The sequence below is a fragment of the Neodiprion lecontei genome, chromosome 2, assembly GCF_021901455.1.
Source record: "Neodiprion lecontei isolate iyNeoLeco1 chromosome 2, iyNeoLeco1.1, whole genome shotgun sequence".
Taxonomy (NCBI): domain Eukaryota; kingdom Metazoa; phylum Arthropoda; class Insecta; order Hymenoptera; family Diprionidae; genus Neodiprion; species Neodiprion lecontei.
Window position 1 is genome coordinate 7574629 of NC_060261.1, and position 23041 is coordinate 7597669.

The 23041-nt window shown below is 37.1% G+C and overlaps 1 protein-coding gene across 1 annotated transcript in view; it reads left to right on the plus strand.

Annotated features, from left to right (window-relative positions):
• Positions 1-23041, plus strand: part of LOC107217808 (guanylate cyclase 32E) — a 26000-nt gene continuing 2959 nt past the window's right edge. The window contains exons 1-17 of the mRNA XM_046730425.1: positions 1-1456; positions 3267-3363; positions 4071-4222; positions 8609-8791; positions 9483-9588; positions 11841-11990; positions 12630-12738; positions 13246-13330; positions 14444-14596; positions 15401-15578; positions 16096-16291; positions 18566-18674; positions 19486-19800; positions 20460-20701; positions 21385-21627; positions 21702-21842; positions 22299-22422. Of these exons, the coding sequence (XP_046586381.1) occupies positions 1223-1456; positions 3267-3363; positions 4071-4222; positions 8609-8791; positions 9483-9588; positions 11841-11990; positions 12630-12738; positions 13246-13330; positions 14444-14596; positions 15401-15578; positions 16096-16291; positions 18566-18674; positions 19486-19800; positions 20460-20701; positions 21385-21627; positions 21702-21842; positions 22299-22422 (2817 nt within the window). The 5' untranslated portion in view covers positions 1-1222. The remainder of the gene's footprint in view (positions 1457-3266; positions 3364-4070; positions 4223-8608; positions 8792-9482; positions 9589-11840; positions 11991-12629; positions 12739-13245; positions 13331-14443; positions 14597-15400; positions 15579-16095; positions 16292-18565; positions 18675-19485; positions 19801-20459; positions 20702-21384; positions 21628-21701; positions 21843-22298; positions 22423-23041) is intronic.

The window sequence follows — 23041 nt, forward strand, 5'->3', positions numbered from 1 at the left end:
CCGAAGGGTGTTATCAGATATTCAGAGCAACGAGTAAAATTTTTCGAAAAGAACGAAATTTAAAAAAGTTTGACTTCGATTTTCAAACCATAACTATAAACCGCCGTCTGTAAAATTTACTTACGATGTCAAAATGGAACGAATTCATTTACCGTTATAAATCGTCAACCACCCTCGTGAAATTATGAAAAATAATCAACCGTAGATATAACTTAAGTTTCTATTTGTACCAAATCGAGGGACTGGAATTTTGTCTGGAATTGAGTAAAAATCGAGGTAAAAATGTAATCTTTTCAATACAGTGTAGCCGATAGAGGCAGATAATACTCGCAAGAATAAAAATACGGGGGTAAAGATTTTCTACCGTTCGCTATTGAAGCTCATTTTTTGCAACCATAAAGATTTTTCTCCGACGGCCCAAGTGTCCAGATTTATACATACATTATGCATATCGCTCCAAATTTTCTCCACGATACTTGCAGGGAAATAAGAAATAAGATCCTCGCACGTTTCACCGCGGTGGAAAAAAAAAAACAAGACCACCACGACCATTGGCAACAATAACAAGATGTTGAAAAAACAGTGAAGAATAGCAAATTCGTTGTGACATTATATGTTTGTATACTCGAGGAATGAATATCGTGAACACAGAATTCATCGATCCGTTTGCACATTCGAAGAGAATTGCAACCGCATACTAATTAAGAATTTAAATCCTAACTAAACAAGAATCGCGGTATGGAATTAATTTCCTACAATATCGGGAGTTCTGGAAAATGAAATTACGGTGAACTGAAATTTTCGACAAAGACCGTCGACTTGCTGTTTGTTTAATTATCTAAGTGTCTGTTCACTTGTATTGATACAAGAATGATTTTGTCGATTCGGGCTGCGAACTGGGAAAAATTACAATGCGGAACAATTGTTATTACACAAGTGTTGTAAAGTAAATATAACAGCAATATGACGTTGAATAGTTTTGTAAAAATTCTCGTCCCTGAACGTTAAAGAAATCGTAAACGAATGATTAATCGAACGCTTAATCGAATTCGAAAAATCGCGAACAGCAACAAGAGACAGTAAAAAAAAAAAAAAAAAAAAGGGACATGGCATCGAAAACGGAAGATGAGGACGTCGCATCGCCCTGCCGAATAAATAAATTTTACAACAAATAAAGCGATTGAATAAAGATATTGGATTGGCAATTCGATTCGTCATAATAATGACGGTCTACCCTTTGAGGCTCGTTTATTTATCGACGTGGATTTTCGTACCGCTGCTTGTTAAAGATATCGGTGCAAATCATACGAGAAAGTTTGAAAAATGTCCGAGGACAAGCTTTGCTTCGGGTGCTCAGGGTTACAATTTTTTGTACGATTATTTGACCGGCTCGGGGCTTCACAGTTTCAACAAAAGTTTAACTATAGGATTTTTGGGCTCATACGGAAGAAGTCAGGTAAGAAACGGTTTAACCTTTTAATTCCCGCCGGGACCCTTCCACCTTTCTTTTTCCAGCATTTTACTTGTTAAACGACTTTTTTGGTAACAACTGCCCAGTTTTTTCGTTCCACGCGGTACCTGAATTATTTTTAAGCCTGAACAAAAATACAAAATTTATTTATTTGTTTATCGCAAAAATAGCGCGTGTAAACAAATGGTCGAAATTTCTATTTTTTCACGAAAAAAAGAATTTTCTCCCAATCTAGGGTGAGATCCAAATGACAATTTTTGTACAAACTAAGTACGCGTCAAAAAATTTTATAGATTTTTTTCGATGTTTTTATTCTTCACTAATTTTTTTGTAACTTAAAAGAGATATCTGCAGCTTTTACACGTATACAACAATCTGAGAAAGTTGACAAAACGTATCAATCTTTTTCCAAACCGTGATCCTTCAGGGTACGTAGTACTCCTACATTTACCGACAGAGCACACTCACCGTTTTCTCCCTATATTAAATAAACAAACGAACGATAAGGTTTCAAATTTCGACGGTGCGTCGCTCTTTTTCGCAGCGAAGATCGAGCATCTTTTATTAACGAAATCACCGTAATTTCTAGTTCTCGTCTAGCGACCTCAATATCGCACGAAGACAATCTAACGACGATTCATTTTACTCCTCGTTCTTTCGGGAATTGCGCAAAGTATCTCATCTATGCACTTTTTGACCCCTGAAATGCGGTAAAATGTGTAAATATTAACACGTGTCAACAAAAACGACACATTTTTTAAACAATTTTCGGGACATGAGTAACTTTGCTGAACTCCTGAAATTCGAACCTTTTGCCGTTCATTTGTTAATTTAATATAGGAAGAAAAATGATGAGTTTGCTCGGTCGGTAAGGGTGGTAATATTCCATACCCTTAAGCGTGGAATTACGAAGCGTTAGTTGCAGGTTGGCGATAAGGTGGCGAAACTTGTATAAAGCAAAGGCAAACACGTTATCACGCAGGAGTTGCCATATACATTGAGTATTAAGCAATGAATAATGTATAATATCGGGCAAAGAGAAACCTCGAGAATACCGTTCCTATCCAAGCATGATGCAGGAGTTATCTTCCTTGAAAATTCCGCCGTGTGTCTGTCCGACGATGACGATACATTTTATCGGTACAGCGAATCTGACTAGATGACCTGGAGAACAGTTCCGGCTTGGCTAGAGGCCAAATCTCTACCCTTTACAAGCGGTATTCATGTTTTACCGTGATTGGCTGACGGGATTAAGGAGGAGGTCAATTCGAAATCAATACTTTTTGACAATTTCACTAGTCGAATTGCTGCACATTCGTAATCTACGACGATTCGTCTAGAAATATGAGAAACAAATGAACAAAATTATACAGTATAATTTTGAAAAATTTCAATCCTTTGCCAAAACGACGAAGAAAGTGAAATAAGTCGATATCTAATCGCTTGTTTGTCATTTTTTATTATTTCATATTTGTCACGAATGTGCCGATAAATCTGATAACCGCTCAATGATCAACGTTAATCTGACAACAAAATCAACGACGAAGTATCGATTTTTGGCGAAAAGCTGCAGGATGATGACGGAAGGAAATTTTCATCTATCGGAGTGTCGACATTTTTTTTTTCCCCCTCCTACTTCTTCCAGTTGTTATTCTTTCTGCAGACGAGACGAGAAGCTCGAGAGAATTCTCTCAATTTCCTATCGAACAGGATCACGTACAACTCGAATAAACGTTTATGTACTACGAGCATCGAAACGGAACGATTGCATTAATGAAACTCTAAAATCGAACAGGTGGTTCTCGGAGCGTTACCCTTGGCCATAGCCACCGTCAACTCGGATCCGAATCTCTTGCCCGGAATAGAGATGAAGTTCCTCGCTGCTGACATAGGTGAATCTGAAGATAATACAAAAAAAAAAAAAAAGAAACAATTAAAAAATGATATGTTCATACACCGAGAAAAATTGCAAAAATTGTTAGTGTTGCTAGAAAACAATATAAAAGTTCAAATGTCGTTCGAATCAGCGGAAAGTGAGTTACATGTTAATACATTTAGTGTAATTTATAATTCTCGATATTATATTCTCTGATTACAACAGAATTGAAGGACTGTTTATTTATTTATAGTACCACGCTTTTCCTTTTTTCCGTTGAGTGAGAAAATTATCATGAATTCATTGTTGGACCGACATTAAATTAGATATTTTAACGGTTAACAATAAAATACAAGTCATCGAATTGATTACAAAATAGAAAAAAGGATGACGACGTTTAGTAGATTTTTTGCTTACAGGCTCTACGAAATTTATTTTCAATTTTATCCGAAACTGTGTTTTTAATTTACGATGAGAAATGAATGTAGTTAGTTATTATTGAGGACGTTAAAATAAGCACTGTTTGAAATTTCTCTCGGAATGAACGTACGAAAAACAATCTATGAGGGGAATTGAAAAAGGCATGAAATTGAAATTGTGAGTGATGGATAAATGAAAAATAGAGAGAAAAAAAAAATAATCGCGCTTGGGGCGTTTTTTGATTCTCCTTTTCAACTACACCCGAAAAACTGAATTTCAAATCTCGATTTTCGCCGTTTCCAGGAAGAAGCAACGCCGACTCGCTGGCGGCATTGGGTATAAGGATAATGACGGAAATGAGGGATTCCGGAACGGTAGCTTTCATAGGACCAGACGACTCCTGTAGATCAGAAGCGCTTGTAGCAGCGGCGTGGAACTTGCCGTTGATTTCATATGTAAGTACGAATAATATAATGTAATATCACGACGATTGCACAAGCTTGAATATCTTGAAATGAAATGAATCGTATATTAATTAATCTAGGTTCGGTCTATGAATTTATGCAAATAAATTCAGATGAGGTGTGGTTGAAGTTCAGAATTTAAAAAGTTCCGAAAGCGGCGTGTTTCGAATTATTTGGTGGCGAAACTTGGAAGTGAAAAAATCAATCTTTGAAGAAACAACTGAGTTTCGAATGGTTGGAAAGCCGACGGCTCAAAGTTCCGAAAAATAAAGTTTCAACGGAGTAAAATTTCAAAAATTAAAATATACTCACACAGCGTGGTTTACTCCACGAGTGGGTGTAAAAAATCAGAAAACCCGAAAATCGGAATTACCAGGATTCCGAAGGTAAAAATATCGAAAATCAAAAACAAAGAAAGATCAAAGTGGTGAAATTTCACCGAGCCAGAAATTCACATGACTGAAAATCTTCGGTCATCCGGAATTCCGATGTTTCAGATTTTGAAATTCTCTCATTTTCGCCCTTTCGGAACTTTGAGCGTCAGGTTTCGAACCACTCGAAACTCTGATACTTCGTCAAAATTTGATTTCTTGACTTTGAGTCGCGCCAGCAAAAAATTCGGAATCTGAACTCCGTCCCATTCACATTCTTCGGAAATAAAACAAACCTTAGCTTGTACAAGATTCTTCGATTGTGCGAATGCGTGTGCGCGTTTATTTTTCAACGAGAAGTAAAAGAGCGTAAACACAAACATCGATGCTTTATCAACCGCTGAAACGGACGGCGGATAATTGGGCTTTTCCTTAGTTACCGATCTTAGGTACCATTAAGACACGACATATGAACAGTGCGACGCAATTTCCACAAATAAACTTCTTCCCATCTCTGCAATTAATTGGCACTGCAAAACGTTAAGAGAGCGGAAAACGAAACCCAAATACAGCGATAGCCGTGCTGAAATTTAATCATCTACATATGTTATATCAATTTCTGTAGCATGGTTTAAAACTCACTTTTAAAACTCGATTTAATATTATAATTGAACGTGGAACATGGAGATATTTGCTTGAATAAAGATATTCGATCTTTTTTCGTTTCCGTTTTCGTCGAAATGATCAGCGAAACGTCGAAAGAAAATTAAAACGTTTCAAAACTTATTTAAATTTCAAGTTATACGAGGGTATCTTTTTCTCTAAAAGAGAAATAATCACTATATCATAACTCAAGCTTGAGAAATTTGTTTTTTCCAACAAATCGATTCGGCAATTCGATTCTGGTTAGAATAGAAAAAGAGAAATATTAAAAACAATCGCTCCTGTCTCTCATTCTGTAAAAAGTCTACCTAATCCATTCGATATTTTCCGCATCTTTAATCTTTGCAGTAATTATGAAAAACTCATTATGTACGTAAACGAAAGCTGTAAATTTTTCTAATAAATATAATGGTACGCTTATAATATAATTGATCTTCTTTTACCGGATAAGTCGATGCGATTAACGAAGATTGACGAATGAAAAGTTATACATGTTTATGGAATAACGTATCTGTTAGATGTAAAATACAATTTACTCAGTATCGTGTTCGACCAGGTGACGCAAAATCGTTCATTGTTTGCGGTCTTATGCAAAAAAAAAGAATGAAATGTGAAGAAAAAAAAAATTAACTGCATCTATTCTACAGAGATTACGCTTTTTGTCTCGAACAAGAAAAACTTCCCGACCTAAAGGTTCGCAGTTCGTTCCAAACGACTCGTTTCTCGATGAAGGATAAAGAAAAACAAACAAGGATCAAGAAAAAGAAGGCGAAAGTGGTGAAAAAAATCAGCCGATAAATTCGGTCCATCAACCGCTTGTAGGGGAAATTGCAAATTAGGATAACTTCTACTTCTTCTTTTGCTTCTTCTTTAATTAACAAAAATTCCCAGACCAATACCGTATGTACACAAACACATATGTACAATACTTGTATTATATTGTAAATTGTAACATGTACGAATATTAATAACTTGAGAGTTCTAACGGAGAAATGGAAAAAAAAAAAAAAAAATTTGCACAAACTTGAAAATCGGGTCACAAAATAGGTGGTGGGGGATGCGAACTTTGAAGTAGATTTAAAGTAATTTTATCCGATATCCGTAAAATTATAAAGAAGAAACAAACAAATAAATTTGTAAATTACTTTACAGCTGGATAAATATTACGCTAAATTTAATTTTTTAATCCGTTGATAAGAGAACATATAATCTACGATAATGTGCGTGACTTGATAAAGAGCAAACGATTTTGCGGGGAAATAAATGTCTCTTTTGGCTTGTGCGAAACTGTCGAAACATGCTGAGGCAATATATAGAGGAAAATGTGCCGCGATTTCGGCTGATATGTGGCGGTGAATAAATCTGCACTCGCGTTTAATTAGCGTGCGGCGAAGCTCTTGGAAATGAAAATGATTTACAGTGAAATTCGAGGCAAAATGAAAAAGAAACGGAATTGACGATAAATTTTTGCAATGTAGAATTATGTCGTTGCAGGTTGTGAGAAAAAAATAAAAAAAATTGTTTGGAACAAATTACGCTTTCATCACCCGACAGATTTGATATAGATCTTAAAAGCGAATAAATTCGCGAAGCTCGTGGGAATTTGCAAAATTTGGCAGTTCAGCATGGAAAAGAAATTTAGTGCGGAAAAATTCTCAGTTTGTAATCGATGGCGAGTTTTTGTTTCTACATTTTGTGGAGTGGAGTTTGGAGGGAAAATATTCGAGGATAACGAAGATTCGACGACACGCAGTCCACGCAGAGTAAATAAATGATGTGCCTTGGATTTCTTGGATTTTCGATGAGGACGAAATCACGTGGCCAGCATTCAGCACGAAATACGCGGAGCTTGCAGCTTCCGACGCTCTTTCAAATATCCGGTTATTTCTTGACAAAATTATCTAAATGTAAATCAATAAAGCCGTGCCTCATTAGCTACAGTAATTGTCACTTTGGATCATCCTCAAGAGAGGAAATAATACGGCATAATTTATTATAATCGGTAGGATATTGAGGAAGTGTTCTTTCCTTCTTGTGAAACGAGACGAAATAACGAACGTTATCGAACATTAGCAAATCGCTTGATAATTTCATTCAAGCTTGAAAATTTGATTGAAAATCAATTAGTGATCAGGTGATCAATGCCAGATATTTTTCACTAATGAATGTCGCAATTTCACACCAACTTTCGCCAAGTGTGCGAGAGATTAAATTACAAGATACTGTGAAGTTTTCTTGTCAAATTGAAGGCAACGGCGCCGACGTGAAGTCTCGTTTTTTTTTTTTTTTTTTTCTCTTCACGTTGTTTTTCTTCTTCTAATTTACCTCGATTTAATGTCTGGACAGTTCTCATCGGATATTCTAATTTTCCGCATCTCTTTGCCGATGGCTGAATAATTAATCAGATACCAATCAGGGATCAGTATTGGAAAATTCGGGTTCGTTTTAATCAGCTGTAATACTTTGGAGGTTAAAATCGGTGAAATTAAGGTAATAAAACATGTATGTGAGAAAATTATTATTTACGTGTCCCGTTTTGTTACGGCTTAGTATAAACATTTAAACAATCCTAAAATTGAGAAGTGAGGATTTTTTGCAAAAACGTGAAAGGATCGGTTCAAAATTATAACACACCGATAATTATTCGTATACGTGTAATAAAGAATATTGAATTTTCGTCCTGCTGAGTAAAGTAAACCAGACAACGTCTTGCGTTGGCTGCTAATAATATAATTCGCTCATCACGCGCAGTGTCTCCAAAAATTTCACGTCAGGCTTCTCAAGATTGATTATCACTCAATAGTGATGTTATATAAAATTACAGCGCCGCAGCTAATTGTAAAATCGAATTCAATTACAAGTTTCTTGAGTCTCTTCTTTTTTTTGTTCGCAGAATATCAGCGTGTTACGTAAAAGTTTTAAATCGATCAACTTTTGAAAGTTGATGCCGTTGCAGTATTTACAGACGGATTAACATTCACCCGTTTGTGTATACAATAATATTTTACAACACTTTGACACATTTTTCATAAATAAAGATGAAATAAAAGCTAATAAGCGAGGAATTTAGGGGATTAAAAAGACACAGGTTCGCGTATATTGATTTTTATGAGTGAAATATAGAAGAAGAATGATAAAAGATAAAAAGCAATCCGCACCATAAATCTTCAGGGGATGAAAATTCGATTTATTACGGAACGAGCTTTTTTTTTTTTCTCCTTCAATTTTCTCCGCTTGTGGTTTAAACAATATTATAGCCTCTGGCGGATTTGTCGGCTTTTCAAAGCTCTGCAGAATCGATACTGTATAACGACGCATTTCCCGTTCCAATATCCGACTGCAGAAATGCGAGGACCCGGAAGTATCGGACAGTCGAGTGTACTACACGTTTGCCAGGACACTTCCGCCTACGAGTAAAATAAGCAAAAGTGTCGTCGCTCTCTTGAGAGCTTTTTCTTGGACGAAGATTGTCGTCGTCTGTGAAACTAGGCCAGCTTGGAGTGAGAAGCTCAAGGATTACTTGCAGGTGATAATTACGTTCTATCATTCTTTCCTCGTTCTTATAAAAAGTAAAAAACGTGTGTGTTGTTGGGTCCAAAAGCTCAAAATCAAGTTGATCGGATTGAATATTATTCAAATTCCAATGCATAAATTACACCGGTAAACGCGAATTTTGAATTTGCGTCCTAGGTGTCAAATTTTGATTTTATCCACGTAACTGATAAAAGGAAAAATAGTATTGTTCGATAAAGTTTGCTTTTGTAAAAACCAGAACGATATTTCGAATTTTAAGAAAAATTACCTATTTTCCTTTACCTATATTATTTACCTATTATTAAAAAATACAAGAGCAAACTTTATGAGTAATAAAGGAAGATTTTCGTTATTATTCCGTGCACAGAATCAAAATTTATTTATTTAAATATAAACTCTTTAAAAAAATTTTTGGTTGACTTGATTTTTGTTGTACGTTTCAAAGCATTAATTGAATTATTTTATTTTCCAATTTGAATAGTCAAAGTGTACCGCTTGTTTTATTTTCGATCGATTATACAGCGCTTTTTCTTTTTCGATTTTCTTTTTTTTTTATTTGCATACAAATAAGTTTTCTTAAGGAAAATAGAATTTCAGCGTGACTGAATTTCTATTTGCCTTATTCTCAAGAACGAAAAAACAAAGATGATTATAATAATTACAACCGTAATTTTGTGTTTCAGAATTACGGTATCACCGTGATGGACACCTTCACCGTCAACGATTACATACCGATATTTGAAAGCAAATTGGACGATATCGTGACGGCGACGTATCTGAGAACTAGAGGTGAATTTCATTGGATATAATTTTTTGACATAATTTTTATACAACAATACGATATAATCGTGTGAAAATTATGATTTTATTTGAATTTCCAATAACCTAGTACGGTTTGAACAGCGTTTATCGCTATCATTGAATTTTGAACGTATGGTTGATGTACTCGTTAGCTGTAAAAAAAAAGAAACTTCATATATTTATACCCACTTCGCTTAAATAATTTTCATCTTTTTTTTTATGCATGTCTTCACGTCAAAAGTATTCTTTCCGTGACAAGAATTGCGTGTTTTCGTTCTTTCGAAATTTCAATGATAACCATTCGCGCAAAATTTTTCTTACGTGAAATCGCCGAACAGAAAAAAAAAAAAAAAAAAAAAAAATCCATTTCCATCTTTCTGCTAGCGCGTAAAAAAAGTGGTTGCCTCTTGTCTAAAAAGAAACCCCAAAGACACGGAGCAACAGTTTTAGGATTTGCAAAAACTATTTCTCTGAAAACGCGAAAAATCAATGATAGCATCCTTTTAACACGTATTATCCCTTTTATTTGTGACAAGAAAATGCATTACGGTCCAGAAAGATTATCTAAAGCGCATTACAGAGAAATTGTGATATAGAAGTATTGCAAAAAATTCCGTAATGCATTTCTTTGCAAAATATAAAAGAGATAATATGATAAAAATGAAAATATTAAACTTTTTTGCGATCCTACCGTATAAGCATTTCTCTGTATTGCACTTCGGACAACTTTATTGAACCATAATTCATTTTCTTGTAAAATATGAACGAGATAATACGTGTCAAAGGGGTGATAATATTAATATTTGACATATTTTGAAAAATTGTTTTCGGACACTCTAAAACCGATGTTACAGTGCGCTGTCTTTTTGAGGTTTTTATTTAGACCACAAGCGAGCATTTTTTTAGCATTCGCGTGTAGAAAAATCAAAATTTTTTGAATTGTTAAACACCCTGTTACACATATTTGCGTGACGTGAATCCTTACAGTCAATGTCTCAACTTCAATTAAACAAATATTCAAATCGTTGAAGATATTAGTTTAAGTCGGGAATTGGATCCTATCCATTCGTTTAGAATTTCTTCGGTACAAAAATCGAAACTGCAGCGAGATTATTGAATGGAAAAACATTTCAGGGTTATAACGCTACTGCAGCTATAACGGTAGGAGAATATACGATATCCCGATATCTGTGACATAACAAATGTTATAGGAATCCGTAGAAGGTTGCTGCTGCGTGTTCACGGTATAATATACATATATATTTCAAATTTTTTCCGTTAATAAACCTCCTTCTATTTCATTTTATTATCGGTATTTTTCCTCCTCGAGAAAAGCGAGTAATACTTGCGACTATCGAAATAATAACCGTGAAGGAAAATCTACCGTTAACAAGAATCGTGCCAATCAGAAATGTTGTCACTTGACCTCGTTACATTTTTCCCTCTGTTACATTAAATTACAAATAAATAAGTTCATTTACAATATACAATTCTAGATATCAGTTTATTTGCAGAAAAAAAGACGGAGATTCGATATTGTAAAAACTTTACGGAACATTGTTCTTTTCAAAGTTTAATGATCTCTTAAGCCGGGTCAGGTTTTGAAGAAAGCCAAAATTTGTTGCTGCTTAATTTTTTTTTACCGTTATCGACTCATCGTTACTATGTTGTCAGAGAAGGAAAGTGAATAAAAGAAGTTGCTGTTGAATAGTGAACATACCGGAAATGAAAAGTTGACAAATTTGACATTTCATAACATTTCTATGTGCCAAGTCTAAAGAGTTAGCTCTGAACATTTTTTGAATCAAATATCTCTACGACACGATATCTACAAAATAAACGATCTAATTTCAATCATTATTTACTCTCGATCAATGAGGCTCGTTTTAGCTTGGGACTGAAAAGATTTTTGATCTGTTCACTCCCGTAGTTTTCGAGTTATTTGAATAGTAAGATTGAGAAAAAAACAAAAAAAATTCTAATTATTCAATGTATTTTGAGCTCGAAACACATTCGAGTGCGGAAAATTAGTTTGCCAAACATCGATAATTTTCATTAACTTTCTTACGGGATAATCGTTATTTTATCGTATCAGTATCGTTGAATATTAAATATTACTAATTATAAATTATCGATACATTCTGAGCTTTTGTTCATTGATATAAAATGGCGGTAAAAAATTATCGGTTTTCATGATAGTTAACCAATTATATGTTTCGCCTGATTTTAACGATTCGCAGTCTACCTGTTCGTCGGAGAGCACATAGCGCTGGTGGATTTCGTCAAGTGTCTTCAAAAACGGCGGCTACTGTACACGGGGGATTACATAATCGTTTCGGTAGACGACAAGATCTACGATCCTCAAAGGAGGATAGACATAACTCAACGGAGTGAGTTTATATCACAAAGTACTGTAATTACACAGGGTTTCGATATGCTGCAGCAAATAATTTGACCCTGTAAAGTGGATCGAGGGAGGTAAAAGGGAGCAGTGTTAAATTGTTTGATGTACGTAATAGCCCAAGCTTGCGTAAGGTTTGTCTCACTGTAATGATCAGTGTCTCGGCAAATGAATATTATTTAATAATTATTTATCTCGGGGGATACTCGAAATTTTCAAAAAATTTACGTGATAGGAAGATGAGATATTGCTCCTAATCAACTGCGCAAGTATCTTTACAATGTCGTCGCTGTCCCGCAATACAAATTGTGCTTTTTTAAATTGTTTTCACGCACAGGTTTAAAATATGACTGTAATAAGTACGTCCATCAGTTTAATTAAAAGATTTTTTTCTACATTCAACAAGTTTTAAATTCATTTTACAAAAGATGAAAAGAACAACGAGGACGATAAATAATTTGAAGCACCTTACATTACGGCAAATTTAAAATAACACAAAGCATTTTTTTTTAATTCACATGTTTAGAATTTATAAATTACTTCAATTCATTTTCCCCTTGATTGAATAAACCTTTGTTTGTTTTTTTTTTTTGTTCCTAAAGGCGATTTTGTCTGTGCATTTTTTCAGATTACATAGACCCGTATCTGCCGGACAGGAACATGTCACAGGATGTAAAGTTCGGGTTTCGATCCGTCCTGAAGCTAACCCCGACTCACATAATAAATCCAAACTTCAAGTGAGTTTCTTGCTCAATCCCTTCGATATGCTCGAAATAAATCATATTAAACACGGAGCATTTCCAACTAAACATTGCAGTATGTCGGGTTGCCTACCACCGAGGGGAAAAAATATCGGTAACACAGACCTACCGAGTTATCCGCAAGTAGCGCGTTTAAATGTTCTCGCGAGTGAGCCTGAACTGCCCGTTTTATCAAGTTGTCTGAATTTGGCCGAACAATTGTTTTTTTGTTTGTAACATATGCTGAAGCGGTCAGTGATCGCGTTCCAAGATTACGTTAAAGTGATGATGTCTCGTTAAGTCTGCTTTACCGATATCTGTTCCCTTTAGTGGTAGGCAACCCAACATACTGCGGTGTTTACTTAGAGACACTCTGTACAAGCTTGTACTAAACATCGTATAATGGCTAAATGAGAGAAAGAAAGAAAAAAAGAAAGAAGAAAAAAAAAAATGAATGAATGGCTAAAAGAAGTTATAAAAAAAAAAAAAAATATCTTTTCATAGGGAAGTCTGCGAGCGTATCAAGAACTATTCGGTGAGGCCGCCGTTTTGTGTTCCGTATCACAGTGAGATTTTCAAGACAATTGCGGTTAGTGAGAAAATTTATAACTAGTATATAAATGTCTTTTTCTCGTCTTCAATCGTATTCTCAGTTTTACTTTTCTTCTCTTTTCGCTCTTTATCCACCTTCTATTTCATCCTTCCTCTATTTTTATTATTAGAGCGAAATGAGTCGGTACACAAAAGCTGAAAGATTTTCAGAACATTCATTCAAGTGGCGCGTTTATTGAAAGGCGACGAACGATTGCAAACAATTCATTATCCGCGGTATTCGCACGTGGCTAATATACTTCGTATTTTGTAAGGAATACTGCTTATTATACGATCACTTTCATTCTCGCAATTACTTTCAATCAGAATATTATACATGACGCCAATATTATATATTACGCATTTGAATGGAAAATTTCGCAAGGATCAGCTAATTTCGTTCTTATTATTACAATTTTTTTCATTAAACCAGTTTTACTCGCTCAATTATTCATTCGCGTTGATTCTTGCTTGTTACAATAAGCTTTTGATTATCATACCGTACGTTGCACTAATCGGCTCTGCATTAAACAAATAAAGATTATACGTATTTAAAATGCATAAATACCGTACTAATTAATTATAATAACGTCGTTATGCGATCCAAACATGAATGATTTAAAAAAATCATAGATCTAATTAATCATTTTGAGAAAAGTCCTTGTTTCTTTTACCCGCTATCAGCATCGATATGATAAAATAAATGTGAAATCATTCTTTTTTTCAAATTGTTTTTCAAGAGATATAATATCAGAGTATATTATACATGTCTCACAGCGTTCACGCGTGATTCGACTCGATTATCGTTTACTGCACACTTTGGTACAATCATTTATAACGCTGTATTCAAGGCCAGAGAAACAATCACATTTTTCGATATTTAAATCCGACTATTCAAGTCCTCTCATGATTTCTCGACCTACTAAGTTGTAAAGGCTGCGGCTTTAATTAGTACCTATAATAAGTGAGCTTTTGCTAATGGGTTTCCTACAGGATTCTAGAACACCGCTTTGTGAATAATCCCACCTTGATATTTTAATCCACGTTATAATGCCGCACAAACCGCACGAATCCTACTAAAATTAGTTTAACTAACCGTTTCTTCACACAGATGCCTATTCAAGCAGCCTATTTATACGATGCGGTTATGATATACGCCAGGGCGGCAACCGAGCTTCTTGCTGAGGGCGAAGACCCCAGAAACGGATCGGCGATATTGAGCAAAATTCGCAACCGGAGCTACCATTCGCTTCAGGGTTACGACGTACGTGATAATGAGTTTCATAATTCGAGATTTACCTACACTGAGAAATAAAATCATTTCTTATAGTTATTAGCAATTGCTAGGATTATGGCTGACAGTATTGTTGGTATTGAAACAAAATTTGGTACAAGTGACTGTTTAGTGAAATTATAGTTGCCAATACTATTACATATTTTCTGGTAAATGCAACGATTGATATGTTTGCACAGTTCCCTACATTTGTTTTTTGTTGGACAAAAAAGGCTTTAACATAAATTTATCGTTGCATCAGCATCAAATTATCACGATAGTTGCAATAAAGTATACAATAACTTCTAACCAGACTCTCTGTTGACAGAAACAAAACTTATTTTCTTTTTACATTATATGCATGGATCGAAAACTGTGTTTTTCAGATATGGTAATGAAAAATGAAAATAACTGTTGAGGACTGTTTAATAACCAGAGTTAGGAATTTATCTCGGTGTAGTCTCGCGTTTCAGAGGGTGGCCCAATTTTTATCGAATGATAAAATACGTGAAAACCATTCAATCTTGAAACTATACGGCAGTAATTGATTAGGTTTCAATGATAAAAGGTTTATGTCTATATTTCAAACTGGTAAAACAAAAGTATTGTAATAATTTTAAAACTTCTATACTTGTTTTTTTTTTGTAAGCTTAGGGAAAAAACAAGGAAAAGAAATTTTCAGATACCTGAACAGCATTACCAATTTTATGGAATTGAGGAAATTTTCGAGTCCTTTTCTCATTTCGTCTATTTCATTTCTCGCCAAGAAACAAAAGTGTAGGTATTTCGGAACAGGTTTTTATAGACAAAAACGGAGATGCCGAAGGTAATTTCACGGTGGTATCGCTACTCGACGACGAGGAGACCAACGGAACGTTCAAGATTCTGTCCATGCAGCCCGTCGGCTATTTCCAGTACAGTGAAAACGACACCGGCGGAATACCGAGGTTCAGATACATCAACCCGAAGAGAGGTGATTACCGATTTTTGGTCCCTTAAGTCCGGTCAAAATTGGTCTGAATTAAAAATATTCTGGATGTGGCTGCGTTTTTGTGTCTAGGGATTTTCGACCCTCAGGAATTCGAATCTGAAGTCATTTTTTAGCTGCATAACCGGCGTCTCGAGAAAACAGTAAAGTTTGACGTTTCACGCGTTTTTCTTAAAAACTGCCATCGGTAGACGAAAAATGCCTTGACCATCGCGAAGAGCGGAAAATTCTACATCGAATTACGTTCCCATACGTCGAAAACGGAGTCGGATTAAAAAATCGAGACAAAAGAAATTCCACCTAACGACGACATCTGGAGAAGTTTTGCGAAATAATTTCTTTGCTATGCAGCTCAGAAATCACTTCAGATTTAAGTTCCCGAGGGTCAAAAATCCCTGTAAACAAAAATACCACCGTGCCGAATATTTTTAATGCAGACCTATTTTGACTGGACTACTTTTTGCGTCACGCAAAACGACGCCTCATTTCCAATTCCGTGCAGAAATTCAGTGGGTCGGTCCTGAGCCGCCCAGAGCCGTACCGGAGTGCGGATTCACCGGTGAACTTTGTCGCGACGACGTCGACGAGGAACTCGACGATCCTTCGTCAAACATCAACGACTGGAGAGACTGGAGACTCCAGGTTGCCCTGCTGGCTGCGACTGCCCTCGTCGTTGTCGCTGCGGTATTTGCCTTCAAGTAGGTTCATTTTTTTGCGATTAAGGGGACGCGTTTTTGAAACTCGGAGACATTTTCGACCTACTTAAAATTTAAATGAACTCTCAATAAAGCTCTATGATAAAACAAGTGGTTTTCACTCGGTTCCAATCAGTTACGTTCCACATGTGACCAGTAGGGTGGTCCATGAAAAAGGTCATTTTTGAATTTTGATCGGCTCCGAATAGTTGATAAATGATCCCCTAATTTTTTCAGATTTTTACGACGAGAATTGTTACGCATGGAGTTTTTTGAAAAATTCCACCTCTTGACGTTATTTTAAATAACATATGCAGACACATATAGAACCGAGTGAAAACCTCTTGTTTTATGGAGCTTTATTATGAGTTCGAATTTTAAACAAGTCAAAAAGTTTAATGTTTCACCGACGTGTCCCGTTATAATTTAACCGGAATTCAAAATGTGACGGAATAGGATTAGAATGTCCTGAATTTACTAGCTGCAAGGAGAAGGAAAATAGTAAAAACCGTTCGAAAAATATACCCCAATGTTAGTTACACCGATGATGGTGAACACGAATGAAACAACATCCATATTATGCGGGACAGAAATGAATCCGAGCTAATTCGAATCACACAATTTACAGAGATATCGATGATTTGAGAAAAAGTTTTATTGCCAGGAAGTTCGAAATGATAAAACTCTGATGCTAACGATCCGGTTATAATATTTTTGGGTTGATTTTTTCACTATGCAGATCTCGGTGCAGGTCGTTTAAAAAAAATGTACAATAAATTATCTCCGTAGTCCAAAAAAAAAAAAACGCAGGAATCTGTCCAGGAAGCAGAATGAAATCAGAAACATTAAAATCTACTTAAAAACAACCAAATAATCAAGTCTTTTCCCAAACTTTTGATACCTCACCTTGTGTTATTCGAATTTGCTCAGATCCATTTCCATCGCAATGTAGAAATGTTTCATCCGTGTTCACAATGACTGGCATCAACGACATTACAGGAAAGTTTGAAACGGTTTTTTCTTTTCTCCCAACTCTCGATACAGACAGTTTGATAGACTGATCTTTAATTGCTGCCCAACTTCTGAGCTCCGGTGAGTTCAGATTTGGCACAAAACAAGACAGAGTCAATCACTCGTCTCGATCAAGTGATACGAATTTTTGTCCAGAGGATAAATGTCAAGGGATTAATGCTTGACAATTACTGATTATGAGCATGGCGGAAAGCGATAAAATTTATTTACGGGCCGGTTGAAAAAGTAACAAATCAGGAAAGATAAACACAACCGCGTTATTTGGTGTAATAACAATTGGGATTCAATAGTTTTCTCGCGGGTTTATCGATTCGTGCGATGTCCCATCCAAGTAAAGTTTGGTACAGCGCGATAGATTGAACCGAGGTTGTTTTTGCGGACACTCCGAGTAAAACAAGAGTCAAAACTTTTGAAAAACAAGTTGAATGTCTGCCCGGTATTGGGGTTCTGTCAAGAAACTCGACACACTTTTCGAACACGGAAGATCTAGATATTCATCAATAGGTGTTGGAATATATTCATTATTTCAATCCGTCAAACTAATAAAAAACATTTTTCCCTGTATTGTATTAACTCAACCCTCTATTTGTCGATTGATTAACGTGTAACGAAAACAGGAATTCTGTCGCTTTTTGAATGATATTCAACCTCAGGTTAATTTGAAAATTAAATAATGGCGTCGTGAACCTTGGAGATAAATATTACACAACTAACTTACGAATCGTGCTAATGAACCGACTGCAGGATCGTTATCATTCCTGTTCCTAAATTAACCGCATCTTTAGCAGCAAATCTTTCAACGAAATATCGTAATTACGCATTGGCATTCATTAGCACCCACGCCTTTGGAATTCATTCGCGTTTCTTCGAATTGTGTCAAGAATTGGTGATAATTATCAACATTTTAAAAGATCCCGGATCGTTGGCTTAGCTGCAGATTATCACCAATAGTCACGCTGTCATTATACCGCATAGAGTAGGTACTAACATCAATTGTTTAATTTGTAATAATATCTCGGCTATTTGCGTTTGCGAATTTACTGTTCAAACACGACGTCAACCAATCCGCGTCGGTTTGATGTTGGCAAATAATTGGATAGTCATTCTATTGTTCTTGAAATGCGGTACCACATGGGATCGTCGTTTGTAGAGAACAGGTGATAATTACACAAGCGTTACCCAATACCGACATTAACACGCATGGGTTCAGCTTCTAATTTTTATAATCGGATTCAATTTCCGCAGGCATTACAGGTACGAACAAAAATTGGCCTGCATACTTTGGAAAATAGAGTTAAAGGACCTAACCATGATTCCCAGCGACGTTTCAGACTCTTGTAACGAGAAAAGCGTGGTAAGCACGACGAGACGCAAATGTTGCGTGTATTCGTTATCGTATCTACTGTTATTGGAATATACAAGGATCCCGCAAAATCCTTACGGAAATTGGCTCCGGGTATAATTGGCTGGACTTTCAGTATGTTGTGGTACATATCCTCCCGAGCAAAAGTTTTGATGTCCACAAGTCCCAAAAATCACTAGTTTTCGAGGTACAGGCTTAGGAAGAAGGGAGTTCAGATTTTTTGACATATATCGATTTTGTGATTTTCATGAGTTATAAAGCTTCAAAGGGACTTGAATCAAACAAATCACTCTGAAAACTGCACGGCCGATTCTCAGAGATAGGCAGGCAGCTGTGATTAGTTCCATGAATGCGTCGATTCCATTCATAAACTCGCTGGTTTACCGGAAGAAGGTGCGACGTCAGATTTCGCGTGCAGAACGAGACCCTCCGACTCTTGCAATAATCGACTTGTCCTGTTTTTCACGCGTCTGCGGAATCTCTGCGAATATGCCGTGCAGTTTTTGGGTGATAAGTTTGATTTCAAGTCCCCCTTGAAGCTTTGTAATTGCTAAAAATGGCGTAATCCATAGATATCAAAACATCCATACACCCCTTTTTCAAAGTCTATATCTCGGAAACTACTGATTTTTGAGACATTTGGTCATGAGAAATTTTGATCGGGTAGATATGTACTCATAACATATCGAAAATCCAGCCAATTCGATCGGGAGCCGATTTCCATAAGGATTCTGCGGAGTCCTTTCAGATAGAAATATCCACCGTAATCCCATGTCTACAAAGCTTCTCAAACATTTGACAGGTGTACCTAGGCGAGCCGGGTTGCACTCCAAAAGCGCACACGCGAGTTGCTCTCTACAGAGAAAGCATAGTGGAGGTGAAACCGATCTATAAAAAGACGGTGGACATGACAAGGACGATAAGAAAGGAGCTCAAGCAGATCAGAGAGATTAGGCATGAGAACTTGATACCGTTCATGGGGGCGGTGGTAGAGCCCGGGGCTATTTTCATCGTGACGGGCTACTGCGCTCGGGGATCGCTTCGGGATTTGTTGCAAAACGACGACCTGAGGTTGGATCCGATGTTCGCGTCGTCATTGGTCGCCGATTTGCTTCGGGTGAGTATTTTTCTCATCCGTTAAACGTGTGCATTCCGTGTCCAAGAATCTTGCAACAGAGTGCGGTGATTCCGAAATGTGTGGGAATACTCCGAACCTGTTCCATTCCAAAACTCGAGGGCAGCAGGTCAATCGGCAGAGCAATATCGCTCGAGACGGTGAAAAAAAGTAGTCAATTTCCGTCGATGAACGTGGTACATACGACGGACGAGACGTAGGTACATCATTTTTTACCGAGGCGCATAATCCTCTCCGGCAAAGTCGGGCACCTACCCTAAGGGCAAGGAATTTTTCTTCAACTCGGTTTGCTGGGGTGTAGTTTCTATGACGGGTACCGAAGGACTGTGTCAAGTCGTCAAAAAATGACGAGGTTTTGACCGTACGACGTATAATCAGCACGTGAAACGAGGGTGGCGTTCCGAAGTCAATGGAGTTTTCGGTTACTGAAGTAAGCTAAGAGTAGTTGATGCGAGAACACGAGAGTAGAGTAGATATACGATACAAGTTTGACGAGTGGATTTGGGGAGGATTACTGTACGTGAGAAAGTATTTACGCAGAGCTGAAATGGAGAGCACACATGTTTTTTTTTTTTTTTTTTACTTCTTTTTTTATTGAGACTTGCGCTAATCCACGCACGGTCCTTCTCCCGAAATTTCAGGGAATGATCTACCTCCACGACAGCGACATCATATCGCACGGTAATTTGCGGAGCAGTAACTGCCTGGTGGACAGTCGATGGGTGCTACAGATCTCGGACTTCGGACTCCACGAATTCAAGTCAGGCCAGGAGGAGCCTGACCACCAGAAAAAGGAGCTTCGACGAATGCTCTACCGAGCCCCGGAGCTTCTTCGAAGCGCAGCACCACCGGCCAGAGGCTCGCAGAAAGGGGACGTCTACAGGTGAGATTAAAGAGACGGAAGACGCGCTAAGTTACAACCCTGGTAACAATTTTTTCAGATTAATTGCATGGCAATGATTCTTCATGTTAACAAATTTTTCCTTAGAATGACTGAAGACCCGGTGTAAACACTGTAGAATGCCCTTTTAACCGTACAACATTCTAACAGTTTGCGTTAAGGTTCTGGTCACATTTGCTATAACTTCTGTTCCCATCAATTTATTGGAGTTTTATTTCAGACTTGCTTTACATTTCACTCTTGCAACCAGATCAGCAATCATGAACCAACGACACAGTCGGTTAGTGGTAGGATAGAAATGTACTAGTTTTAGTCACCTCAGTGTCATTGGTTGGTAACTATCGTTTGATCCAGTTGTGGACTCTGTCTTGACATGTAATCAGAGTTCAGATCCGCAGAAGTGGTACAAAGATGTGCATCTTTGGTTCGAGGAAACAATTAAGAGTACCGAGTGTTAAGAAGCTTGTTCAAGCTTTGCTCAATGGCAGATTTTAATCATGAATCGAGTAATTAAAGAGAATGAAGGTTTTACTGAGAAATAAAGACTTTGGTAAAGGTGGGCACATACGGTGAGTCTACTCTGTGTAGTCAGGTCAGTTAGGATAGTCTACGAGTCGGATTGTTACCAGGTTGTTTTGGGATTTCCATTACTACTCTTTCGTCAGTTTTTCCCTAGTTCTTTACGAAATAATGACGCGTCGATTCCCCTGGGACGACACGCTATTGACCCACTCGGAGATCGTCGAGAACATAAAGAAAGGACGAAGGCTACGACCGACTTTGAGCTACGTGAAGGGAGTCTCGGACTACATAATAAGGTGCATCGAGTCCTGCTGGCACGAGGAGCCCGAGGTCAGGCCGGACATGAAGCTCGTTTCCGTTGTACTAAAGCCGATGCAGGCCGGACTGTGAGTGAGCTTAATGTGCCCTAGAAGCGCGATCAGCGTCTGATCGTCGTGTTTCATTTGATGTTTCGCTGCAGAAAGGCTAACATATTCGACAACATGCTCGCTATCATGGAAAAGTACGCTTGCAATCTCGAGGGGCTGATTCAACAGAGGACGAACGAGTTGGTGGAAGAAAAGAAAAAAACTGACGCTCTGCTGCACCGGATGTTGCCTAAGTAATGCGTCACGAGACTTTATTTAAGATGGAATGCTACTACAGCAGCCTCGAGGTTAATCGACCGCTTGTCAATTTATATCTTTAAGTTTGCAAGTTGAAAATAAACTTTTTCTTCCATTTCGTTGCGAGACGGTCGTACATACTAGTATTTGTCTTGTCAAAAATGTATATTCAAATTATGAAAAAAACTGAGACTAAAAAAGTGGGACGTATACGCGTACGTCCCACTGCCCCTCAAAGGGTTAAACCTGCGAATGTCTCGTAATGAAATTGATAAAAAGTGCCAATTTTCAACCCACCGACCATCCTAACCAGTGATACGATTTTGGAAATTTTTCCATCAATGGTCCTTTAATGGTTCTGAAAGTTTTATCGATGGGCTGCTTTAGCGGTAAACACATTCTCGCTAGAAACGTTCAAGAAAACGTTTGGTCGTTTTTTTTCTTGCACGCAGAACCGTCGCTGATGCTCTCAAGAGGGGAGATCCGGTAGAAGCGGAGAGCTTCGACAGCGTCACAATATACTTTAGCGATATCGTTGGTTTTACCGAATTATCAGCGGAAAGTACTCCTTTACAGGTACGTGACTTCAAATACGTAAAAACGGAGTTGATATTCGGAATCAGCAAATCAAAATCTGTATGTATCAGATACAAGCATTCAGAAAACTTTTTCACCGCAGACCTGTGTAATGACTTCTAATTTACCGCGTTTTCAAATTTTACGCCCCGGTAATTGGATTTCTCGGATGAATCGACGTCGTGCTAATCGATTTCTAATAAATATTTTACGCATCGGTATATATACGTATATACACGCACTTCAATTTATTATCCATTCACATGTAATGTGTAGGCAATAGCGTTATACGTAGGTACAAAGGTCAAAGTCGATTGCATCCCCCAATTGATTCTCGAGCAATGATTTGGAGCATGCCAACGGCATAATAACCGCATAACAAACAATTTGATCAATTCGTTACGCGTACGCGAAGGTTTTATTGCTAAATCATAATGAATTATGCATGCGTACGGTTAGAATTCTTATCCGAGAAAAAAAACCGCGTTATTACCAACATTCCCATTCAACTTCCTCTATTTCGCTTCTCAAGAACAGATTTGAGTTATAGCAACAACGATTCCTCGATCACTGAATAACATCTACTACTTGTGCCAGTATAATTCTCTTTTTCTATCGT